Source organism: Alternaria infectoria (genome assembly GCF_024043175.1).
Source record: "Alternaria infectoria strain BMP 0036 chromosome Unknown scaffold_1, whole genome shotgun sequence".
Lineage (NCBI taxonomy): Eukaryota > Fungi > Ascomycota > Dothideomycetes > Pleosporales > Pleosporaceae > Alternaria > Alternaria infectoria.
In genome coordinates this window covers 775,346-795,704 of record NW_026250690.1, presented here as the reverse complement: position 1 = coordinate 795,704, position 20,359 = coordinate 775,346, and the positions used below count along the sequence as shown (strand labels likewise).

The 20,359-nt window shown below is 54.9% G+C and overlaps 7 protein-coding genes across 7 annotated transcripts; 3 read left to right on the top strand and 4 right to left on the bottom strand.

Annotated features, from left to right (window-relative positions):
* Positions 1 to 147: 147 nt before the first annotated feature.
* On the bottom strand, positions 148 to 1,006 carry J4E92_000300 (uncharacterized protein; the record flags this gene model as incomplete). The annotated part of the gene is made up of 3 exons (XM_051491719.1): positions 148 to 151; positions 220 to 523; positions 613 to 1,006. 3 exons carry the CDS (start codon positions 1,004 to 1,006, stop codon positions 148 to 150), a joined length of 702 nt encoding a protein of 233 aa, XP_051357231.1.
* A 2,185-nt stretch (positions 1,007 to 3,191) lies between these two features.
* J4E92_000299 (uncharacterized protein) lies at positions 3,192 to 5,241 on the top strand (the record flags this gene model as incomplete). Its single annotated transcript, XM_051491718.1, has 2 exons — positions 3,192 to 5,029; positions 5,082 to 5,241. The coding sequence occupies 2 exons, from the start codon at positions 3,192 to 3,194 to the stop codon at positions 5,239 to 5,241; spliced, it is 1,998 nt and encodes a 665-aa protein (XP_051357230.1).
* Positions 5,242 to 6,165: 924 nt separating this feature from the next.
* Positions 6,166 to 6,599, bottom strand: J4E92_000298 (uncharacterized protein; the record flags this gene model as incomplete). Its single annotated transcript, XM_051491717.1, has 2 exons — positions 6,166 to 6,454; positions 6,538 to 6,599. 2 exons carry the CDS (start codon positions 6,597 to 6,599, stop codon positions 6,166 to 6,168), a joined length of 351 nt encoding a protein of 116 aa, XP_051357229.1.
* Positions 6,600 to 8,422: 1,823 nt separating this feature from the next.
* On the top strand, positions 8,423 to 9,313 carry J4E92_000297 (uncharacterized protein; the record flags this gene model as incomplete). The annotated part of the gene is made up of 1 exon (XM_051491716.1): positions 8,423 to 9,313. The coding sequence occupies one exon, from the start codon at positions 8,423 to 8,425 to the stop codon at positions 9,311 to 9,313; it is 891 nt and encodes a 296-aa protein (XP_051357228.1).
* A 421-nt stretch (positions 9,314 to 9,734) lies between these two features.
* Positions 9,735 to 11,075, bottom strand: J4E92_000296 (uncharacterized protein; the record flags this gene model as incomplete). Its single annotated transcript, XM_051491715.1, has 1 exon — positions 9,735 to 11,075. One exon carries the CDS (start codon positions 11,073 to 11,075, stop codon positions 9,735 to 9,737), a length of 1,341 nt encoding a protein of 446 aa, XP_051357227.1.
* A 1,416-nt stretch (positions 11,076 to 12,491) lies between these two features.
* On the bottom strand, positions 12,492 to 13,658 carry J4E92_000295 (uncharacterized protein; the record flags this gene model as incomplete). Its single annotated transcript, XM_051491714.1, has 1 exon — positions 12,492 to 13,658. The coding sequence occupies one exon, from the start codon at positions 13,656 to 13,658 to the stop codon at positions 12,492 to 12,494; it is 1,167 nt and encodes a 388-aa protein (XP_051357226.1).
* Positions 13,659 to 14,858: 1,200 nt separating this feature from the next.
* J4E92_000294 (uncharacterized protein) lies at positions 14,859 to 19,518 on the top strand (the record flags this gene model as incomplete). Its single annotated transcript, XM_051491713.1, has 2 exons — positions 14,859 to 14,894; positions 14,983 to 19,518. The coding sequence occupies 2 exons, from the start codon at positions 14,859 to 14,861 to the stop codon at positions 19,516 to 19,518; spliced, it is 4,572 nt and encodes a 1,523-aa protein (XP_051357225.1).
* Positions 19,519 to 20,359: the final 841 nt, after the last annotated feature.

Here is a 20,359-nt window from a genome sequence, read left to right as displayed (position 1 = left end):
CTAAACGCCACATCAGCCACCGTCTTCCCTTCCTCGCCCTCCTTGAGCCCCACGCCCGCGCCCCTCGCGGGATACCTGCCCATACCTAGAAACACCATGACCTCACCACACACCCTTGGACTCGTCATGTACCATGCCATCAACACCTTAGCTACGCGCCATAGTACGCGAAACCACAGTGGGTTTACTCTACTAAGGAACGTTGGACCGTCAACCAACCCCGGATAAACATGGATAAAAGCGATCTTGCCAGCGTGTTCTTCGGCTAGGGCCTCGAACATGAAGGTCTTCATGAAAGCAACATGCGTGCGAACCGATGTCACGCCGTGCTTTTCCGGTGTTGGTGGGCCGATTGGAAGGGCAGACGGGGAGATGGGGTCTTCGATTGTGCCTGCGAAGACGGAGATGACGTGGGCGCCGCTTGGGTTTTGGGAGCGGAGGAGTAGGGATGTAAGGGTGAGGATAAAGCGGATGCGGGAGTAGTATAGGAGAGAGACTTGGGTGTCGAGGCCTTCTTTTGTTACTGGTGGGGTTGGTTAGTTGAGGTGATTGGGAGGGTGGTTGTTACGCCTCACTTCTTGCTGGAAGCGAGTGCAGATGGAAAATACTTACGCGGTGATGGCGCAAGTGGTGACTCTGCTTGGGTCATGTATAGCATGTCTATCCGCGGTTCTCCCCCGTTCAATGGCTGCTCTTCTTCATACTTCTTGATTTGCGCACATATGGTGTCGACATCGCTCATCAGCGCCAGGTCATGGGCTTGTATGAATCGCCATTCTGAATCTGGGCTTGTGGCGCGCACTTCTGCAAGCAGAGCTTCTGCGCGCGAGGCGTTGCGGCCGACGATGTAGATGCGTAGTTTGGAATTTGAGTTGCGGTAAACGGAGGCGAAGGCTTTGGCGATGTAGGATCCGATGCCTGAGGTTCCGCCTATGATAGCGATGACGAGAGGGGGGCCGGTGGTTAGGCTGGTGATGGTGTTGTGGATTGTTGAGTGGGGTGGCATTGCTTCAGAAGATACTGGAAGATGGAATATTTGGGAAGTTGAGATGAAGAACTTGGCTGAGTTGCAAGGAGAAAATATATGTATACACAAACGCTGCTCGATATTCCTCTTCCCGTTTTACGATCAAGGCTGATGTCCTCGTTTTGATAGTGGAGTTGTCCGAATTAGGGAAATCATGCGCCAAGCGATACACCTTCTGGGCTTAGACTCGACGAGGCGTCCATTCTCCCAGGTGCCTTCCAATAATAACGTGCCGTATAAATACAATCGGAGGTTGATTGCGCCGAGGCTGTCGTTTGCCTTGCTCCGATCCTGAGGAGTATTGGCTTTTTGAAGTTGTTCACGTATGTAGTAGTATTTGCGCCATGTACGTACCGTCACGCAGACGTGTTCATGAGTAGATATCAATCATCAGGCCAACCCTTCACATCAAAGCACATCCAACCATGCTTGTACGGATTGTAAAAGACTGTGCGGGAATCGCAGACGAAACGATACGAATAGGATGGAGCGCGAACACTACCCTAATCTCTGGACCGAGAAATGGAAGCATGGCGATCTTCTAGCACATGCAGGTCAAACAGATGATGGAATTTGCGTTCGCAAGTATCGAATTCAGACTTTGAACATGAAAAGTCGTGGACAGACGTTAGATTTATCGGGGTGAATCGCCCGAGTTGCCTGTGTGGGCAATGTGAAACATGGTCCGGCTTACCATTGAAGCTTGGCTTGCTGCAGTCGGTGATATTTGGTTAACATAGACATGAGAACGTGCTAAGATGTATTGCGCGGCGTGGTGCATGCAGGCCAATACTGTGACTGCAGAAACGTGACGTGGTACATGAGGTATGCAGCAGTCGGGAGGCTGGGAGGCTGCGCGTGTTGACAGTCGAGCCAGAAAGGTCGAGGCTGCTAGAGTCTGGTAGGATGACTTGACGCTGACGCGGCGCCGAACGCACGGCGGGATTAGATTCGCTCAATGGCGCGGGGTAGGAGCGAGTGGTGAGCACAACATGTCTTATCAGCCGGGGACCGATGGCGATCTTGATCTGGTGTTTGTGTTTCACCACGGCGGTCAGATCGCTACAAGGGCGTTGGATGTCGCGCATGCCCAGGCTGAGACACGACTTCGAATGAGCAGGTGGGAATGCGTGAAAAAGTTGAAAAGACGAAGGCGACTATGAGGCTATGCAGTGTTGAATGCAGACTAAATGGGTTAAAGTAGGTCGCTCCAGATTCCACGGTGGAGCCGTTTGCGGTAGCGGCTGACACGAGGAGCTAGGAATAGAACGTGGAAGGAACGCGGACAAGACGTCCATGACAGTTGCAGGCAGCGGAGTCGACAGCAGACGAGATGCAAGGCGTGCAGGATGAACAGGGGATTAAAGGGAGGATACCAGAGAGGCTTCGCGGCAATAAACGTGAAAGGTGCAACTGATATGGGAAATTGCCTCTGGCTCCACCCTTGCGCTTGCCGTTGTGGATGGGGCTTCCCGCGGCGGCGCCAAGGCCTCACTGCAACTGCTTGTTCTGGTTGAGGGCATATCGCTCTTGCCTGCATTGGGCGCACAGGCAGGCGCGAGGGAACACAGCGCAGGAAGAGGCAGGCACGAGGGTGATCGTGATATGGACGAGGCCGGCGTGGACGCCAGAAGGGCCATTGTCGGGGGGAAAAGGCGGGCAGTCGGTATAGGCGTTATCTTGTCGCAAAACCTGTTGAGTGTGTTTGGGGCTGGTGCATTGGCGGAGACGTCACAGTGGGTTCCGTGGTGGTTTCCTGGGTGAATTAGCGGGCTAGCGCATCGCGCAGTCGCAGCCGTCAGCCTCTGTCGTGCCAGCGCCGTGTTACCCGCCTAACACACCTGCATCATCTCGGCCACTGCACGACTCCGACCTTCTCTCCACCACTGCGACCGCGCCTGCGCCTCTGCGAAACGCTGCCTCTGCATTATCTTTTCCGCTCGTTCTGCCCGGATCCCTGCGAGGTCCCACGCCGTGAAGAACAAACCACCCAGCCAACCGTGTTCCGCGCCGCAAACACTAGCCAGGCCCAGCGATAGTCCGCCTCCATTCGATCCGCAGAGCGGCGCGCCGCCGTCCGCTACCTCCACCAAGCGTTGCCCGCGCAGGTTGTTTTCGCCTCTGCACGCGAGGTGTGTAGCAAAACCTCGAACAAGCACTCACAATGGCTTTCCAGCAACCCCAGGCCTGGCCATTAGGACAGCAGCACGACGCCCTCCCGTCCGACGACAATCCGCCGCCTCCGCCAGCCCATCGCACTCCCGTCGGCCTCCACGCCCAGCGCCAGTATACCGACCCCAATAACTACTCCGACTACTCGACCCCAGGCGTCACCCCCGGCTCAGACAACATGGGCGAGACGGCTCCGGGCGGCGGCATCAACGGCATCGCCAGCGGCGTCGCGGGCTCCCACCCACGCGAGAGCGGCCTGCACGCTGCACGAGGCATGGCTGGCCCAGGACGGCCCATGGGCGTCCCCAACAGGAACTCGCAGTCATCACCCTTCAATGACCCCAATGGTCACGACCAGCCCATGGTTCCGCGCCCAATGTACTCGCAACGCTCCTACGGTTCCGGCGCACCACTTGTCGGCGGCATGTACTCGAGTGACAGCTCCATGTACAGCATGCCACACTCCCCGCACAGCGGCGTCCCCTACGCCGACACGCCCTACAACCGCTACTCTTCGTCCGCCCAGAACCTCGCGCCGCAGATGGGCCAGATCAACCCGCTCGATGTCGACAACGATGACGACTGGGGAATGGGCCCAGACCACAACTCTCCACAGAACAAGCGACGCTCTTTCGTGCCATTCGGTGGCTCGCGGGACGGCAGCAGTCGCAATGGCTCGCCAGGGTCATCGATAAACAACGGAGGCGTTGCTGCCGCAGCAGGCGCTGGTGCTTTTGCTGCCTCACGCGACGGTACCAAGTACGACGCCGTACCGATGGTCAACGGAAGTGGAGAGCTTGTTCCAGAAAAGGTTGCAAGTTGGAAAGCAGAAGACGACTTGAAGAAGCGGAAGAAGCGCATGTGGATCGCCATTGCCATCATCACCCTCATCCTCGCAGGTGCAATTCTAGGCGGTGTCCTCGGTGCTACTGTCGGAAAGGGTGGCGGTGCAAAGGACGGGGCTGCTAAGTCTGCTCAGTCTGCTGACGATATCGCCAAAGACAACAAGGAGGACCTCGGCAAGGACTCTTCCGAGATCAAGGCTTTGATGAACAACGCCGATTTGCATAAGGTGTTTCCCGGCATGGACTACACTCCTCTGAACACGCAGTACCCAGACTGTCTCCACGTTGGACCATCGCAGAACAACATCACCCGAGACTTGGCTGTCATGTCGCAACTGACCAACTCAGTCCGCTTGTACGGAACCGACTGCAACCAAACACAGATGCTTATCCACGCCATCAACCAACTGGAGATCAAGGACACCATGAAGATCTGGCTTGGTGTATGGCTCGACAAGAACGACACTACAACGGAGCGACAGATTTCCCAAACATGGGACATTCTCGATGACTATGGCTGCGACTACTTCAAGGGTATCATCATTGGTAACGAGGTGCTTTACCGCAAGGACCTGTCCGAGACCGAGCTGCTGGGACACATTTCCGATTTCCGCAAGAACATCTCGGACCACAGCTGCCAGCTGCCTGTCGCAATGGCTGATCTGGGTGACAACTGGACTGGCGACATGGCCACCAAGGTCGACATTGTCATGTCAAACGTTCATCCCTTCTTTGCCGGTGTCGACGTCAAAGAGGCAGCTGCCTGGACCTGGAACTTCTGGCAAACCCACGACGTGTCATTGACCGCAACCCAGAACGACATCCACCAGGTAATCGCCGAGGTTGGCTGGCCATCTGGAGGCGGCACCGACTGCGGTGCGGCTGACACTTGCGCCGGAGGCTCTGTTGCCGGTATTGACGAGATGAACCAATTCATGGAAGACTGGGTTTGCCCAAGTTTAACTAACGGGACAGAGTACTTTTGGTAAGTCTCCCTGTGATCCAGCCTCGATAGATTGTCGCTAATGCATCCCCAGGTTCTCAGCCTTTGACGAGCCATGGAAGATCCAGTATAACGAAAAGGGCAAAGAGTGGGAAGACAAGTGGGGTCTCATGGACGTCAACCGCAAACTGAAGCCCGGGCTTAAGATCCCCGATTGCGGCGGCAAATCGTTACCCTCGACGTACGACAACTAGATACGATACGAGCGCGTATAGCATCCCTTCTCATACGAGTTCTTGCACGACGGCATGGCGTTGGCGGGCGTTCTTCATCTTCGGCATCATCGCGGCGACTCTTTCCGACCGCTCCATCGATCTCTTTCCGCGAATTGTATACTCGGGGCGCAGTTCTGCCCTTTTTCCTTTGCTCCCTCTTTTGTGGGCTTGAATGCCACACCAGTGTTCTGGGAGTGGATTTGTCTGGATGAGCCTATATCGAGACATGTTAGGTACTTTACATTGGATAATCTCGTGAGGGAAGGAGCCCTCTACTTGTGTATATATACGATTACCGGGATGTGATGAAACCGGCTGGCTATTGTGTGTGTGGATTTGTCAAGGTCTGAAGGTCTTGTGCTGCGTTTTCCTCCGCGCTTTGTAAGCTACGGAGACGAAAATATGTGAAGAGCATTGTAGATAGGACATGTACGGGAATATAAATGCAAGAGATGTATCCTTTTGGCTTTTAAGTCTGTCGAATTTACGTTACCGGGCCGCGTCATGGAGTTGCGTCAAAGTTTGCTCCACGGCGGGTATGTGTTCATGTGGGTATGGAGGATGGCGTCAGCTGGACCCACCGGGGATGATTACTACATGCCCGTCACTCGCAGGTAATGAGAAGGAGAATCCATGGAGCGAGGGTTACGGCAACTTGGTAAAGGTACGTGCTTCATGTGTGATAACGACTATGTTTCCAGCCGAGAAGTCATTGTACATTCTCCCAACCACTATTAACATTACATACTATCATCTCCCCCATCTCTTCGAAAAGGTATTGACTAGAAAACACAGCTCTTACAACCTCCATGTCTATGCACCAGACACCTGAAGCACCAAACATCTCTTCATCTCCATCCCACATCGCCAACATCCACGTCACAGTCCACCTCCGCAAGAACTTTAGACCATAAGCGCAGCAGCCAATCCACCAAACACACCAACGACAACACCGCTGATCATGTTCGCCGACGCCGCACCAGTGAATTCCGGCATCATTCCTGTACCTGTGGCGCTACCCATCATGCCTGTTCCGTAGCCGGGCATAGTGACAATGCTGGGCTTGGTCTCGTTGGCGCCGGCGGCGCAAGATGGTACAGCAACGGCTGAGCGCGTTACCATGACATCGGCGGGTGCGGCAGAGGGGCAGCCGGCCTTGGCGGTCAGGGTGGTTGTAACGGCTGGGGCTTCGCTATAAGGAGTGTTAGTTTGAGTGAGCTTAGGTTGGACAGTGGGGATAACTGGTAGCAGGGGTAGGGATGAAGGTTGACTTACGCAGCATAGACAGTGCTGGCAAGCAAGACGGCGGCGCCGACGAAAGAGGTAGAGAACTTCATTGTGAAGGTGATGTAGTGTTGAAGGTAGGAGATGTTTGAGTGTTTTGTTTCGATCGGGAAAGACTGAAGTATGATTATATGTCAACTTTGAGGAAAGCGAGGGAGAAGCGAAAGGAATCCGGAAAGGAACGACCTTCGACACTCTTCTTTGTACTTCATCCCGTTACCTATCGCCTTCGAGCACGCGCACAGTTCACCTCCCTAGTTTTTTTAATTTCAATTGCGACCTAAGGACATATCGAAACGCGGCAGTTATCACTGGCGTACACCAACCAATACTCCGCATACGGCCTCGTCCGTTCTCCAAACAAGCTACCAGTCACATCCACAACTTACCAACTAGTCTATCTCCATTCCAAACACAAGTGGCAACCCTCGAGCCGAAAACCCGGTCGATGAATTCAACTCTGATCGGATCAAACGTCTTCCGAGAAAACAGTTGATCACGTTCCCGCGCCTCTTTCCCGCTGCATCGGCCATATATCCCGCGAAGAGAGTGTTGATCAGCAGGCAAACAAGTTAGCAAGGGCGCAGCGACAACAAACATCGCGGCAGCTAGACGAAACCAATCTGGACTCAAGGTGTCACTAACGGGCTAAAGTACGGAGACAGACTTTACCGTCGACTGAGGGCGGCTAGATATTAGATCAACGCATGGTCTGTACCTGGCTAGTCAAGGGTAATCGGCCTGAAAGAACGTGGAGGTGGGAAGTTCCGTTTGGGATGTTTGGAGGCGTTTGTACTAACGGTGGTGATTCCGGGGTCACGGTCTTGGATACCTTTCCAGATAGGAATTTCCGCAGAGAAAAGAACCGTTATTGAAATATTGATCTGACCTATCAGCGACTCTTTGAATGATAGTATTCTCAAAGAGACGGCGAGAACAGAAGGCGCATTCGGTTTGCAGCCTCTTGAGTAATTAGGCTCCTTCGTACAGCTCACATCACGTAACAACGCACCTCTCTATCCCGTCCACCAAGTCATTCCCACCGACATTGCCCCTCGGAAGCTCACCTTTCCATAGCACCATCACAACCTCCCCTGTCTATCCTTCGTAGATCTGCATCTCACCCAAGCCACGCTCGCCGCGAGCGAAGGAAGAAAAACCTTCCGCAAAACATGTAGTCTAAAGATGACAATTGTACAACCTACTCCCCTGACTAAAAAGGTCAAGATTACCTAGGCACTAGGTCGGCATTGGTATGGTTTTGCAGTAGCGCGACGTCATTTTGGAGCTTAACCGCACTAGCGTCAGTCCGGATGGTGAAGGTTCCGTGGTACACAAACATGACTAAACAACTTACCGCGATTTTCTGCGGGGAACATCGCCCTTGGACCCTTGTTACTTGTTCACTCTCCCTCATTCCACACTAACAGCCCTTGCTGCAGTGCTCGATCAGGTAACACTGGCGTTGGTCTCGGCCTGATTTGGGATTGACGGCGGCCTTAGTTGGAGTCATTCAGGTTAGACTGATCGGGGGTGCTGGCAGCTTGGGCTGTGAGATCTCGACTGGCGCCGGATGGAAGCATGTCCGTCTACGGGATGTATTGTGCCTAGCTTATAGGTTTGGGAGATGAGATGATGAGGTGGTGCGGGCGAACGCTGGAAGAGGGGTAGTAAGCTTTGTGATGGAGGTGGTTACGGGAGATTGAGGCGGAGACAAAGAGGCCTGGAGGAATAGACACGGGAGGTATAAGACAGGATTGGTGCCGCTGGATTGAAAGAAGCATCTCACAGTTCACCAAGTTCACTACTCTGAGCATCTACAGTCTTTCCTCACACTCGATTTACTCGGTTTTAATTACTCAACTCCATCATCACCATGAAGTCTACCATCGCTGCCATCGCTGCTCTTGCGGCTGTCTCCACCGCATCTCCCATCAAGCGTGCTGATGGCGTAACTGACGGTGTCATCCTCAACTACGCGCTCACTCTCGAGCACCTCGAGGACACCTTCTACCGCGAGGCCCTCGCCAAGTTCACCGTCGAGGACTTCAAGGCCGCCAACTTCTCCGAGGAGGCCTACAACCGCATCAAGACCATCTCTTCCGATGAGGAGACCCACGTCTCCTTCTTGACCGGTGCGCTCAGCGCTGCTGGAGCCAAGCCCGTCGAGGCATGCACCTACGACTTCGGCTACAAGGACGTTGCGTCCTTCCTTGCCACTGCCAGTGTCCTCGAGGGCGTTGGTGTCAGCGCCTACCTCGGTGCTGCCGCCGACATCATGTCTAAGACCTACCTCACTGCCGCTGGCTCCATCCTCACTGTTGAGGCCCGCCACTCGGCATACATCCGCAACACCGTCGGTGCTTCGCCTTTCCCCGCCCCCTTCGACAACCCGTTGAGCTACAACGAGGTCTACACCCTCGCTGCGCAGTTCATCAAGTCTTGCCCCGAGACCAACGCTCCTCTCCCCGTCAAGGCCTTCCCCACTCTTGCTGCCTCCGCTTCTGACGGTAGCATGATGATCAAGGCTGGCAGCAAGGTCATGCTCGCCACCTCCGGCTACAAGGTCGACGGCAAGGTCTACGCCGCTTTCATCACTGTTACCGGCCCCGTCTTCGTTGAGGCTACCATGGTCGAGGGTGGCTTCGAGGTCACCGTCCCCGAGAAGGGCATTGCTGGCCAGAGCTACGTTGTCCTTACCAGCTGCAACACTGCCGCTACCGATGACACCATCATTGCTGGCCCCGCTGTTGTTGAGGTCATGTAAAGACTGTTACTGTATCGAGGGAACTGGTGACTTGTAATGGCCGCTCTAATACATAGTAGTAGCTGTAGTAGTAGTACTTCTAAATTGTAATTTTTAGTCTTCAATTGCTTCTGCCTCTGACATCGTGAGAGACAACGGTTAACTGATACACAATGAGCTTTTTAACATTCTTACCACAAATGAAAAGAGCTGTCGCATGACGTTACAGACAATGTGCATGTGTGGTCATCATCCAAACCCGATTCAGGAAGTGTTCATACAAATACAGAATGTAACCGCAGCTCTACTGCGACAGAAGAGCCCGCTCTCGGGCTAAGGTCGAAGCCAAAGCCGAAGTGAACATAACCGAAAAGCGCAACAGAATCATCAATCCAAAAAGCAGAGCATATCCATGCTCTCACCAGCAAACCAACGATAACATTCAAGAGTCAAACACCGCGCCATATGCAGCACCATTCTTTGCCTTGATTCCCTCAACAATTTCCCTCGTAACCGCCGGGTTGCTTACTACCATCACAGCTTCTAATTCACACTGCTCTTTCATAAACTCAGCTTCGAACGCTAGATCCGGTCTTCCCTCGCGCGAGTCGAAGATCTTAGGCTTGGGGTCCACGTTACGGATGATATCCTGGACGAACTGCCAATGCGCAGCATCGGGATCGTACACGCACCACATGACCCTAACCTGTCTGCCCTGCTCACGCATCCGCGCAATCGCAGGTGAGCATAAGAGTGAGAGCAATGGGCCAATCCCTGCGCCAGTAGCCACGAGAAGCAGGGAATTAAAGAGTGGCGCGAAAGAGAGGAAGTTCTTGGCGGCGGGTTTGCGCAGCCAGATGTGTGTCGGTGGAGATTTAATCATTGCCTTTGTCCAGTCACCCGCTTGAGAGATGACAATGTATGCGAAAGGGTTGTCGGGAGAAGGCGAGCACGGTATGGTGGCGAAGGCGTGCCATTCGAGGACGGGGCTTAGCGAGAAGCGCGTGGTGGACGTGTAGGGCATGTCTTTGTACGGGAAGGTAACCTTGACTTCGCGGCTAGAAACGGGTTCGGTAGTTATCGGCACTCGGCGTATACGCGTCCATGGGAGGATTATGAGGAAAGTCGTGGCGGCTAGCAGCCAGAGGGCGGCGTTTGCGTACAGCGGTGGACTGCCGGGGTTGCGACTGGACACACCTGCGTTGAGCCACAGTACCAACAACGCTATCCATCCACCAAAGCGATGTGTCTTTTCGAATGCGTCATGAAACTTTACGCGCACGTGTGGATGCGCTAGTACGCAGATGCACAATATGGCTGTGAGGAAGGCGTAGCAGGTGATAATGTCAGCCCACATCCAACCAGAAGCCATGCGCTGCCCGAAGTGTTCGAGGAAGTGGTTGGTGTCCAAGAAGACAAAGTAGCAGTACCATAGAAGTGATGATATGGAGCAGCCGATGTGTAGTCCGCCGTAGTGGTGGAAGTCTGCGATTATCTTCCGGAGCCATAATGGTAGGCTTACGGGCGTTCTGGCTACAAGGGAGAAGGAGACATTGATAATATCTTCTTGGCGTACGAGAATGGCGACGAAGATGTTGGCGGCGGCAGCGATCAGGGGTCCAGAGAGGCCGAGATGGTCGTGACGGTTTCCTCTGATCATGACAGCGAGCACTGCTATGTTTACAGCGAAGGTGAGCCCGATGAGTATCCGGTAGGCTGTGAACCAATGGAGGCAGACATCCCGCACTCGATGTCGAAATGTGATCTCTGGTTTCGAGAGCATCGATGACGATAATTGTGAAGTCATGGTAACTGTTGTCACAACGCCGATATCTTTCTCGTCCGCTAGCTTCGTCAGTGGCGCTGTATAGTTCTCTATGTATTCTGTCGGAGGAGAATGTTTTTGAAGCGGCGCTGATCGATTGCATGGCTGATCTGGAGGACTCAAAGGATCGAGAGTATCTTCGCGACTGCGTATGTGGGGTTTCGCGTCGCGGTCAAGTAGCTGTTGAGATACCTCTGGTGATGTTTCGGGTTGGTAATCGATGGGTGTAACTTGAGTGATAGCGAGACTCTTGTTGATGTACCCATCTTCGCACACGCTTGATACAGAGGAGCTGGAAGGAGATTGGTTGAGCGAGCCTTTGAGCAAGTTAGGTGATGCGTCTGACTGCTCAATTGCGCGGACCGTTGGACGCATTGACTGATCACTTGTGTTATGAGTGAGTGGCGATCGCGTGCTTTCTCGGCAGCATTTGACCAAGTGACGTAGGGTTGCAAGTGTATTGGTAAAGGGAAGAAATGAAGTACGGGACGAAGCGGCTGAAGGAGGAGAGGCGGTCATTTCTGCGCGGTAGTGAAAGTTCTGTGCACACAACAATGCCCTCCGCCCGTCCCGTCATCTTATACACTGCAATCCCTTCCATCCTGCCGTCTGTTCATTCATAAGGAGACAAGTGTGATCCTGCACGTTGATGCTCGATGATATGCTAAGCGCACCTGGTAAGAATAGGCTCTAGCGCCGAGTCAGCACTGCCGCGAGCTGCATGCGAGATCAGGGGAATCGGATACCCACGCCACATGCCTGCAGTTAAGCGATCGTAGATGTACTCACTTTTAGCTCGAGCAGCTAAATACAATGTCATTGTGCAGCCTTTCTCAAATCCTCTCGCTCAACAAACCGCAAAGGCCGTCTTTGCCGTCGATGCAATGCATATGTACCTTCCGTCTTCTTGAGAATAGAAGCTCGCGTATGTACCTACTGTGGAGAAGTGGTGAAATTTAGACTGGTATTCAGCCTGATTTTCTTCCTTCTGATTGCTGCGATGGAGTACTGATGTTGCAGCACTTAACTCTGTTTGCGACAGTAGTGGCTTTTGACTACGACGAAGCTTTGGAATACTGCATATCACGAGTCTTTCGAGTCGTGCTGAACTACGAACCTGACTGCCGGCCTCGGTTCGGGTAACGGCGAGTAAACGGGCGGCAACTCTAGCCGACCGAAGATGAGAAGGAATTGCGGCGTAGCGGCGTAGCAGCCTCAACAAGATGGTCATTTCTGATCTGAAACGGAAGGAACCCCTTTGTTGGTGGCTGTAATCGGATTTTAAATATGCGGACGATCGGGAGCCGCATGATTGATAAGTTGGGAGAATCGCACATTTTGTCAAGCATCGTACACGCCGCAGCTGCAGTTGACTTAAAGATAGCGGACGAACGCCAATATCGCTTCAACGACTCTCTTCGGCTGTTCTTGTTGGGGCCAGTGTCCTGCGTTGTCGATCAAGTGGATCCCTCGAAAGTCTGAACATGACTCGGGATAGGCCTCGAGGGCCCCAGGCTGCTGATAATTGCCCCAATCCCTCGCGCCTGATATGAAGGTACTTGGACATTCGATCGTCTTGCCCGCAAATAGCTCGAGATCTTTTTGGAGAAGTGGATCAGTGGTGATTCGGTAGTAATTGAGACCGCCCTGGAAGCCTGTCCGTGACCATTCTTGGACGTAGATTGCGAGGTCCTTGTCAGACATCCATCTTTCAGTCGCCGAGCTATCTTGGTTGGCCATCATGTCAGCAATAGTCTCAGGCATTGACTTGTGCAACGACATAACGTAGTAATTGGGCACTTTGGCCATCTCCTCGGCCGTCCAGCTCTTGAGAGGGTGTGGTGAGTTGTCTCCCCAGTCGGCTGACTTGACATGAAGATACCCCCTAAGAAAGGCGTGCAGGCCTTGTTTTGGGTTGATCCAATCGGCCCCGGCTGTACTAGTGCTGTTATACCACTTGTAATGCTTCCTTGGCACGGGCAGCTTTGCCAACTCAGCGTGTATGTCAGGCGATGGCGCAGGTTCGCGAGCGCCACCGTGGGCTATATCGAATGGCAGCTGTGCAGGCGCTTTGAAAGGATGACTCATCATGACAACGCTCTTGAAGAGGTCTGGACGCATCAGAGCACACATGCTGGAAGTGACAGCGCCGAAGTCGTGGCCGACGATACACTTGACCTCTCGATAACCCAGAGCATTAACAAGTGTAACCACATCGCGGACGACATTGGTCAGAGCAAATTGCGATAAATTGGTGTTAGGGAACGAAGAGTTGTCCCATCCGGTTGTGCGCCCGTAGCCACGTTGATCGAAGGCTACCACGTGATAGCCGGCATCAGCGATGGGCACCATGACCTTCCTCCAAGAGAAGGCAAGCTCTGGAAAGCCGTGGCACAGGATGATGAGAGGCTTATCGCGTTGGGGAGTATACCCAGCTTCGAGCGTGTGGAAGGTGATGCCATTTGATGGACAGTAGACATAGTTCTCGACGATGCCGTCTGGTAATGGCAAAGGCGGCAGGCGCGACGCGGGTGATGCCATGCTGATGGAGTCTCAGATGAAAGCAAATCGGAAAACAGATGGAGTAGGGCAGGCGCACGGATGAAGTATACACTCGGTCGCTTTCTGTATGATGAACCGGGGGGTGGCAGTGCTGGTCAATTGTCACGATGTTAGCAGTTAGCGCGGGGAAGAGATGTGCGGTCTGGGCGATCTTTCTCGAGCTCTGGGTGGGCCAGTTCGTCGATCCCAGTCCACATGGCCTTGCGCAAAAATGCGCGTTCCACGTTGCCATGATCGAATCGATCTGTATTCGACATGGTGTCGCAACAGTTCGTGGCACTGGACATGGGTGCCTGTGCGACGTTTGGCAGGCAAATGCTGTAGACGTCGGCGCATGTTTTGAAAGAGCATCGCGAATCACAAAGCGTACGGCGGCCGGCGCTACGACGGTTGCTCTTGGAGATATCGCCTACGTCAGTGGCGCCAGATGGGGACTGGCTAGAATGGTGTTGGGGCTCAGGGTTGTTACTAGCTGGAGAGGTGCAAATCAGGGACCGTGAAAGTACCGGCGCGTGAAAGAGGAAACAGGCTCGTGGAAAAGCACTGCTGCCGCTCCGGCAGAGTCTCAGGAGAAGTGCGTGCGCGTTTGCGATGATGGATGTGAGTAAGCACCAGGCGTGAAGGTGAAGAGACAGCGTAAACAATGCATGTCTCTTCTAGGCCACGTCTAGACTGCATCTGGCAGCGTCGAGCCACGCCTTCCCTGGGCGTGCAACAGCCTCACCCCCGACATGCGTGCTTGTTTGACCATGTAGCTGAGACGGTGAGGTGTTTGACACTTTCTGTGACGATGCAAATGCGCCGGCGCGAGGCTTTGCGGGCCTCTGCGGCGCCAACACGTCCGACCTAAGCTTTGGGGTGTCCGGGAACATGACGATCCTCTTACTTGTTTTGCTAGCTACAACAAGTCGACTCGGCCCAGATGCATCTCGGAGCCCTTCTCGCACTTCCAACCCTTCCAATCCTTCCACACGTGAGACGCCCGTGATTTGTTTTTCGTTTGGCGGTTTGACGCAGGTAGCTTTCCACTCTTTCACCCAGGCCGCACGGTTCCGCCGCAGGCGTGACATCATCTAGACGACCCTTGCACCTGCATCTCCAAAGCCACCACACCATCGCACCACACGGCAATGCAGCGCCAGCCGCAACTGCAGTAATCTTTAATTCACCACCGCCACCATGTTCGGCAAGCGACGACGGGCAGCGTCGAATCCGGTAGGTGCTCTCTGTGTGCGCGCGCAAACCTCCTGGCGCGCTCCGCAGGCGTATGGCGACGCGATGCTAACAAATGCCGCCCATGCAGCCCCAGCGAGCCCCTCCGCCCAGCGCATCCGCCTCGCTCGCCGCCTCCAAGGCCTTCATCAAGAATGCCGAATCCAACGGCGACCTCTCGTCGGCGGCTGCGGCCGCCGCCCTGCGCACCCACGTCACGACCCCGACGCCCGTAGGCGATACAGTCACGAAGCGCATGGCCCGCCGCGGCTCGCTCTCGTCAAACGGCAGCATCTCGCGACAACAGCCCGCCCCCCTGCGCCGGCAGTCGAGCTCAGGATCCATGACGGAGCGCTCCTTTCGCGCGCCATCACCCGGCGGAGGGAATCCTGCGGATGCAGATGCGCCGCCGGTTCCGCCAATGCCAAAGAACATGCAGCAGCAGGGCAGCGTCGTCCATCGGCGCGCGTCCAGCCTCGAGCCTACGTACCGTGGAGGATCACCCGCGCCAGGAGGCAGAGGCAGAGGCGTCAGCCTGGATAGGGGCGCCGCTCCTACTGGGAGAGGGCAACGGCCTGCCAGCCATCTCGCTCAGGTGTCCGAGGAGGATGACGCGTTGCGATCCGTAAACTTCTCCCGCCCAATGTCTCCGGGTGCCGTAGGCACACGCCAGAATCCCTCACCTCCCCCGAGCAAAGGATGGTTTGGCGGCCCTGTGGTGAATCAGGATGCGGTCCAGCGCATGGCCTCGACATCGCGACCAAAGACGTCCAGTGGTGTCTCCAGCTACGACCTCCAGAACGCCCAACGGTCGGTCCAGAGTGCCTCGGAGCGCCCAGTGAAAACACACCAGATCTCACAGGGCCTGCAAGGCGCAAGACTGTCGAGTGGCAGTATGCGCGCCAAGCCATCTGGCTCTGCTGTACAGACGCAATCCTATGTGCCGCGACAAGCCCCTCGACCCGTCGATCCGAACTCACCGGATGCCATTTACGACCCTTCGACGCGCAAGTTCATTCACAAGCAGGATGCCATGGCCCGTCATCGAGAGCTGCACGAAGAGCCCGAGCCCGAGCCCACGCGACAATTCGTGTCACAGCATGCCGACACCTTTCACTCCGTCCACATACCAGAGAACCAGATGGGCCGCGGCTCACCGAGTCCTATACGCCACTATGTTCGCCAGGAACAGCCAGCACCACAGAGAAGAGAAGAGCCGATAGCTGTATCGCGCACACCCGAACCTCAACCCAGTACCGCTACAGCAACGAGACACTCTGATGACTTCGTTGATGCCGACTTCCCACCTCAGGAGCAGGCAAATACCAGTCGCAGGTTGGACGACTCCGGATATGGCACTATAGCCGGCCACGAGGACGAGGTGCCTTCGCCCAAATTCGCTATCAACCAGGACAGTGCGTACCCTCGCATCGCCGCTCAAGCCAACTCGACACCTGCAAGCTCTATTGGTGGTGGCAGTCTTCGTGATACGCATGATCGGCATACTTCATTGAGCCCACCACGCACTGCCCATTTTGCGCCTGTAGCTGTCGAACTTGCTGGCACCAAACACGACCCGCTGCCGCGCTCAGTGTCTCCTGCAAAATCTGCCTTGAAGAGCTCGCCTTCAGTATCGCGCCGCGGCGAATCGCCGGCTGCTTCCAACGGACGTCTCTTTGCCAAAGTTGCCCCGAGCGATGCATCTGACACTGCGTCTGACGATGGAGGCAGGAAGAAGAAGAAGAACGTGCGTGTTAGTTTCGAGGAGGATCCGGTACTACCAAACAAACCTGCACAGGTTGATACAGTTGCGCAGCCTCACGGAGGTCTCAGTGCGTCCAAGTGGAGTCCCATAGCCGAGAAAGAGGACGAGTTCGAGGACTTCATGAAGCCACGCCCTGCTCTACCATCGTTTGGCAGCATACGCGAGAAGGAGCGACGACCGCAGGAGAGCATGGCTGAGAAGGTTACCGAGACCTTCCCGACTTCAAACGCTTCGAGCGACATCGCGCTCGGGAACGTTGTTGCCGAAGACTTTGCCCAGAAGCACGGACAAGACAGCCCTCTACCGCCTGAGGTCACCTCCGTTGAAGGGAGTGGGTATGTGTCAGACTCAAGCGACTATTCAGACACCCATAAGCCCATGGAGGCCTCGAAGCAGCCCCCTGCTCCAGAGCCCAAGTCCCTGTCTACATCACAGGAGGAGACACCAGCAGCGGCTGCTCCAATCACGGAACAGATCGTTGAGGTGCCCAACATCGCACTCCAGCCTGCTACCCCTAGCCCATACGAGAGGCCTGAACCTATCTACCAGAACATGGCGATACCTGGGGGTTGGGGCGACGATGTTCCTGAGTCCGACCGACGCGCAGTCACCCCCACTCCAACCAAGTCCGCCACGTCTATGCCCGACCAGGACTCAACGAGTCAACAGCAACAGTCTTTCACACGGACCGAGGATGACGACGAGACTACCGAGGATGACAGCAGCGTTTACAGCGATGCCTATGAAGATCTCACCGATGGCGAAGGCGGGTTCGGCAGCATCAATGCACTTATGGAAAGTCCGGTCGTGCCGGCATCTTCTGGCTTGATGCATTCAAAGTATGCCAATGCAAGTTCCACGGACAAGCCTACATCGAAGCTCCAGGTAGACACGTCTGTGGATGACAACCGCGATTCAGACACTACGCCGACACAAGACTGGAACGCTGCTCAGCAGCATTGGAGTGGTGTGAACGCGTCTCTGAAGAAGCCGAACTCTCAATCGGAGCAGACCCAAGTACCTTCCGAGCGAGCATCGCATGCCAAGGAAGTGATCTCTCGAGTCACACAAGCTCCGGTCTCAGAAGAAAGATCCAGACCATCTGCTACACGCGAGTATACACCGGATACCACACCAGAGCGCAAGGTTACTGCTATACCACCCCCAAGGACCGCTGCATTGGCCGATCGAACACCAACAAAACCTCTCAAGTCCGCTTTGAAGAAAAGCCCTGCACCGCAGTCGGCGCGCCCAGCTGAACCGCAGAACAAGACATCGCTGCGAACAGCGGCGCCGAGGGAAGATACTCCTGAGGTCCACATGAAGCGAACCATGAGAGGAGGTCCGAACACGGCTCCACGGGCCGAACCTCAGATGGGATCAACTATGCGATCGAGTATGCGCGGACCTCCAGCTGCAGCTCCAAGAGCACAGCCTCAAATGCGACAGAGCATGCGTTCAGCCGACCCCTCACCCGCGCCAGGCATGGGTCTAGCAGCATCACGACACAGCATGGTACCTATGGATACCAAACCTCGAGGTGCTCTTCAGAAGAAGAACATCCCGCCTGCTGCTGCTGTCGGCAAGGGAAGACCACAAAGCGCGCCTGCCACGAAACCGATGGCCGCCCCAGCACCTACGTATGACAGTGATTCAGACGCGTCTGCAAGCAGTTTCCAGCGTGTCAGGAAGCGCGGACGGGAACAAGGTGGGCGATACACTATGCGTGGCTCAATGAGGCAAGAACCTGCGCCTACCATGCGAGCAAGTGCTCCAGCGCCAAAGCAAGTTCGCGCAATCTCTCCTCCAGGATCACCGTCGCCCGCCATGCGAAGGTCTATGCGGCCCTCTTCTCCTACCCCAGAACCAGTCAGATCTTCCAAGTTCAGCATCCGATCTCTGTCTCCAATGGGCAGATTCAGGAAAGGACCTGATGTGCGTCCTTCGTCGCCTACGCAGGCAAAGCCAATGCCTACTTTTAGCAAGCAACCAAAGCCATCAAAGCCATCCAAGGAGAAGGCAACACCTGCTAAGGCCATCAAAGCTCCGTTCAAGAGTCGGTTCGCTGATTCAAGCGACGAAGATGACGACGCTCGGCCGTCTCGTTTCCAGAGTCGATTTGATGATTCAGATGATGATGAGCCTCTCGACTACACCCTGCCTCCAGGTTTAGCGCCAGTACGAGGGATCCCTAGGAAAGCAGGCGAAGAAGACGGCGACTCCACAGATCTGGAAGAAGAAGCCGACGATGAAACGCCGAACGTGGCCGCGCAATCAGCACCAGCGACGAACACAACCAGTGGTGCTACTGGCAATGCCGGCGCACAGGGTACAGCCCTATCCGCTGGCTCTTTACGTGACAGCAAGTATGCGCCCTCGTCCTCTGGAGCTGCTGGCAAAGCCAAGACGAAGCGTGGCTTCTTCGGTCTGGGAAAGAAGAAAACTACGGCCCAGTCAGAAGCCGCTCAGGCGCAACCCCAGGCTGTGCAAAACATCCCAGCGCCTGACGAGATTCCCATGCCACCCGCGCAACGCAACCGCGACATGACTCACCCTATGACGCCCATCGACGAGGACAAGGAATTCGGCGACCCGACACCCAGTTCTCCTCAGAGGTCTCCCAAGCTGCAACGTCGAAAGACTCCTGAATGGCCACTTCCGCCCGCCATCGGCACTGACGATCGGCCCGTTAGTTCAGATGGTGTCGCGCCTCGTAGACCTCGCTTCGCCACCCGTGCCAGCCTCGTCTCTAACGTATCGGCACCCATCGTGGACGCGCAGGGCCGTTCGGTCTCCTACGGCAGGAGCGGAAAGAAGAAGAAGTTCCAAGGCCTAAGGCGGGTTTTCGGACTCAACGACTGAGCGCGTTTGGCTAAAGGCTAATTCGCGTTGTTGTAGACCTGCGAGAAAACATCAAGACCACCCTGGGGCTTTCACCGTGCATGCCAAACGCCACAGAATCGAACACTCGTCGTCTACCGCATCGAGCCGCTCGCATATTTCCGTTGCGTCCTTTATTCGTGTTTCAAACAAATTGTTGACCTGTCATCGATCTACCTCACCCCCACTGTCTCAGTCTCGCACACTACGCCTCTGAGCCCGAAACCACGACCACCACCAATTTCCTGTTTTCCATCTACGCTCTGTGTTGTACCTCTGTCTAGTCTTCCCTTTTCCTTTTCCAGCGCTCGATTGGCTCCCATGAGCTCTTCGAAAAGAACAATGATACCAGTTTCCTTACACTTTTTACTACGTACAGGCGGGCGGGCTTTCTTCAGTGATGCTACGGCATACGTGCGCGTGTGCCGCAATACCCCTCGCTTTTTGAGTTTTAAGAGCTTGAGCTTTGTACATGACTTGATTGGAATTGATGTGTGTTTATGTTGGATGGATGGATGGAGCGGAAGAGCGGAAACCGATGTAGATAATTTCTAATGGAACTCTTGCGTTGCATACTCGACGTTTCAAATAGCATCTCTGTCGTAACCCCATGGTCTAGGTGGAGACATTGTATCCTTGTGCATAGAAACGTAACACGATACATGCACGTTGTAGGAAGTGTCAAGGCAATGTAGCCGTGTTAGCCTTGTTGAATTCACTTCGTGGAAGTATCTGTGCAGTTTCCCCTTGGATGGGGTGGTCCCTGTGTGTACAAGACAGGAACGCTGATGGAAAGAAGATCATAAACATTCACATTATCTAA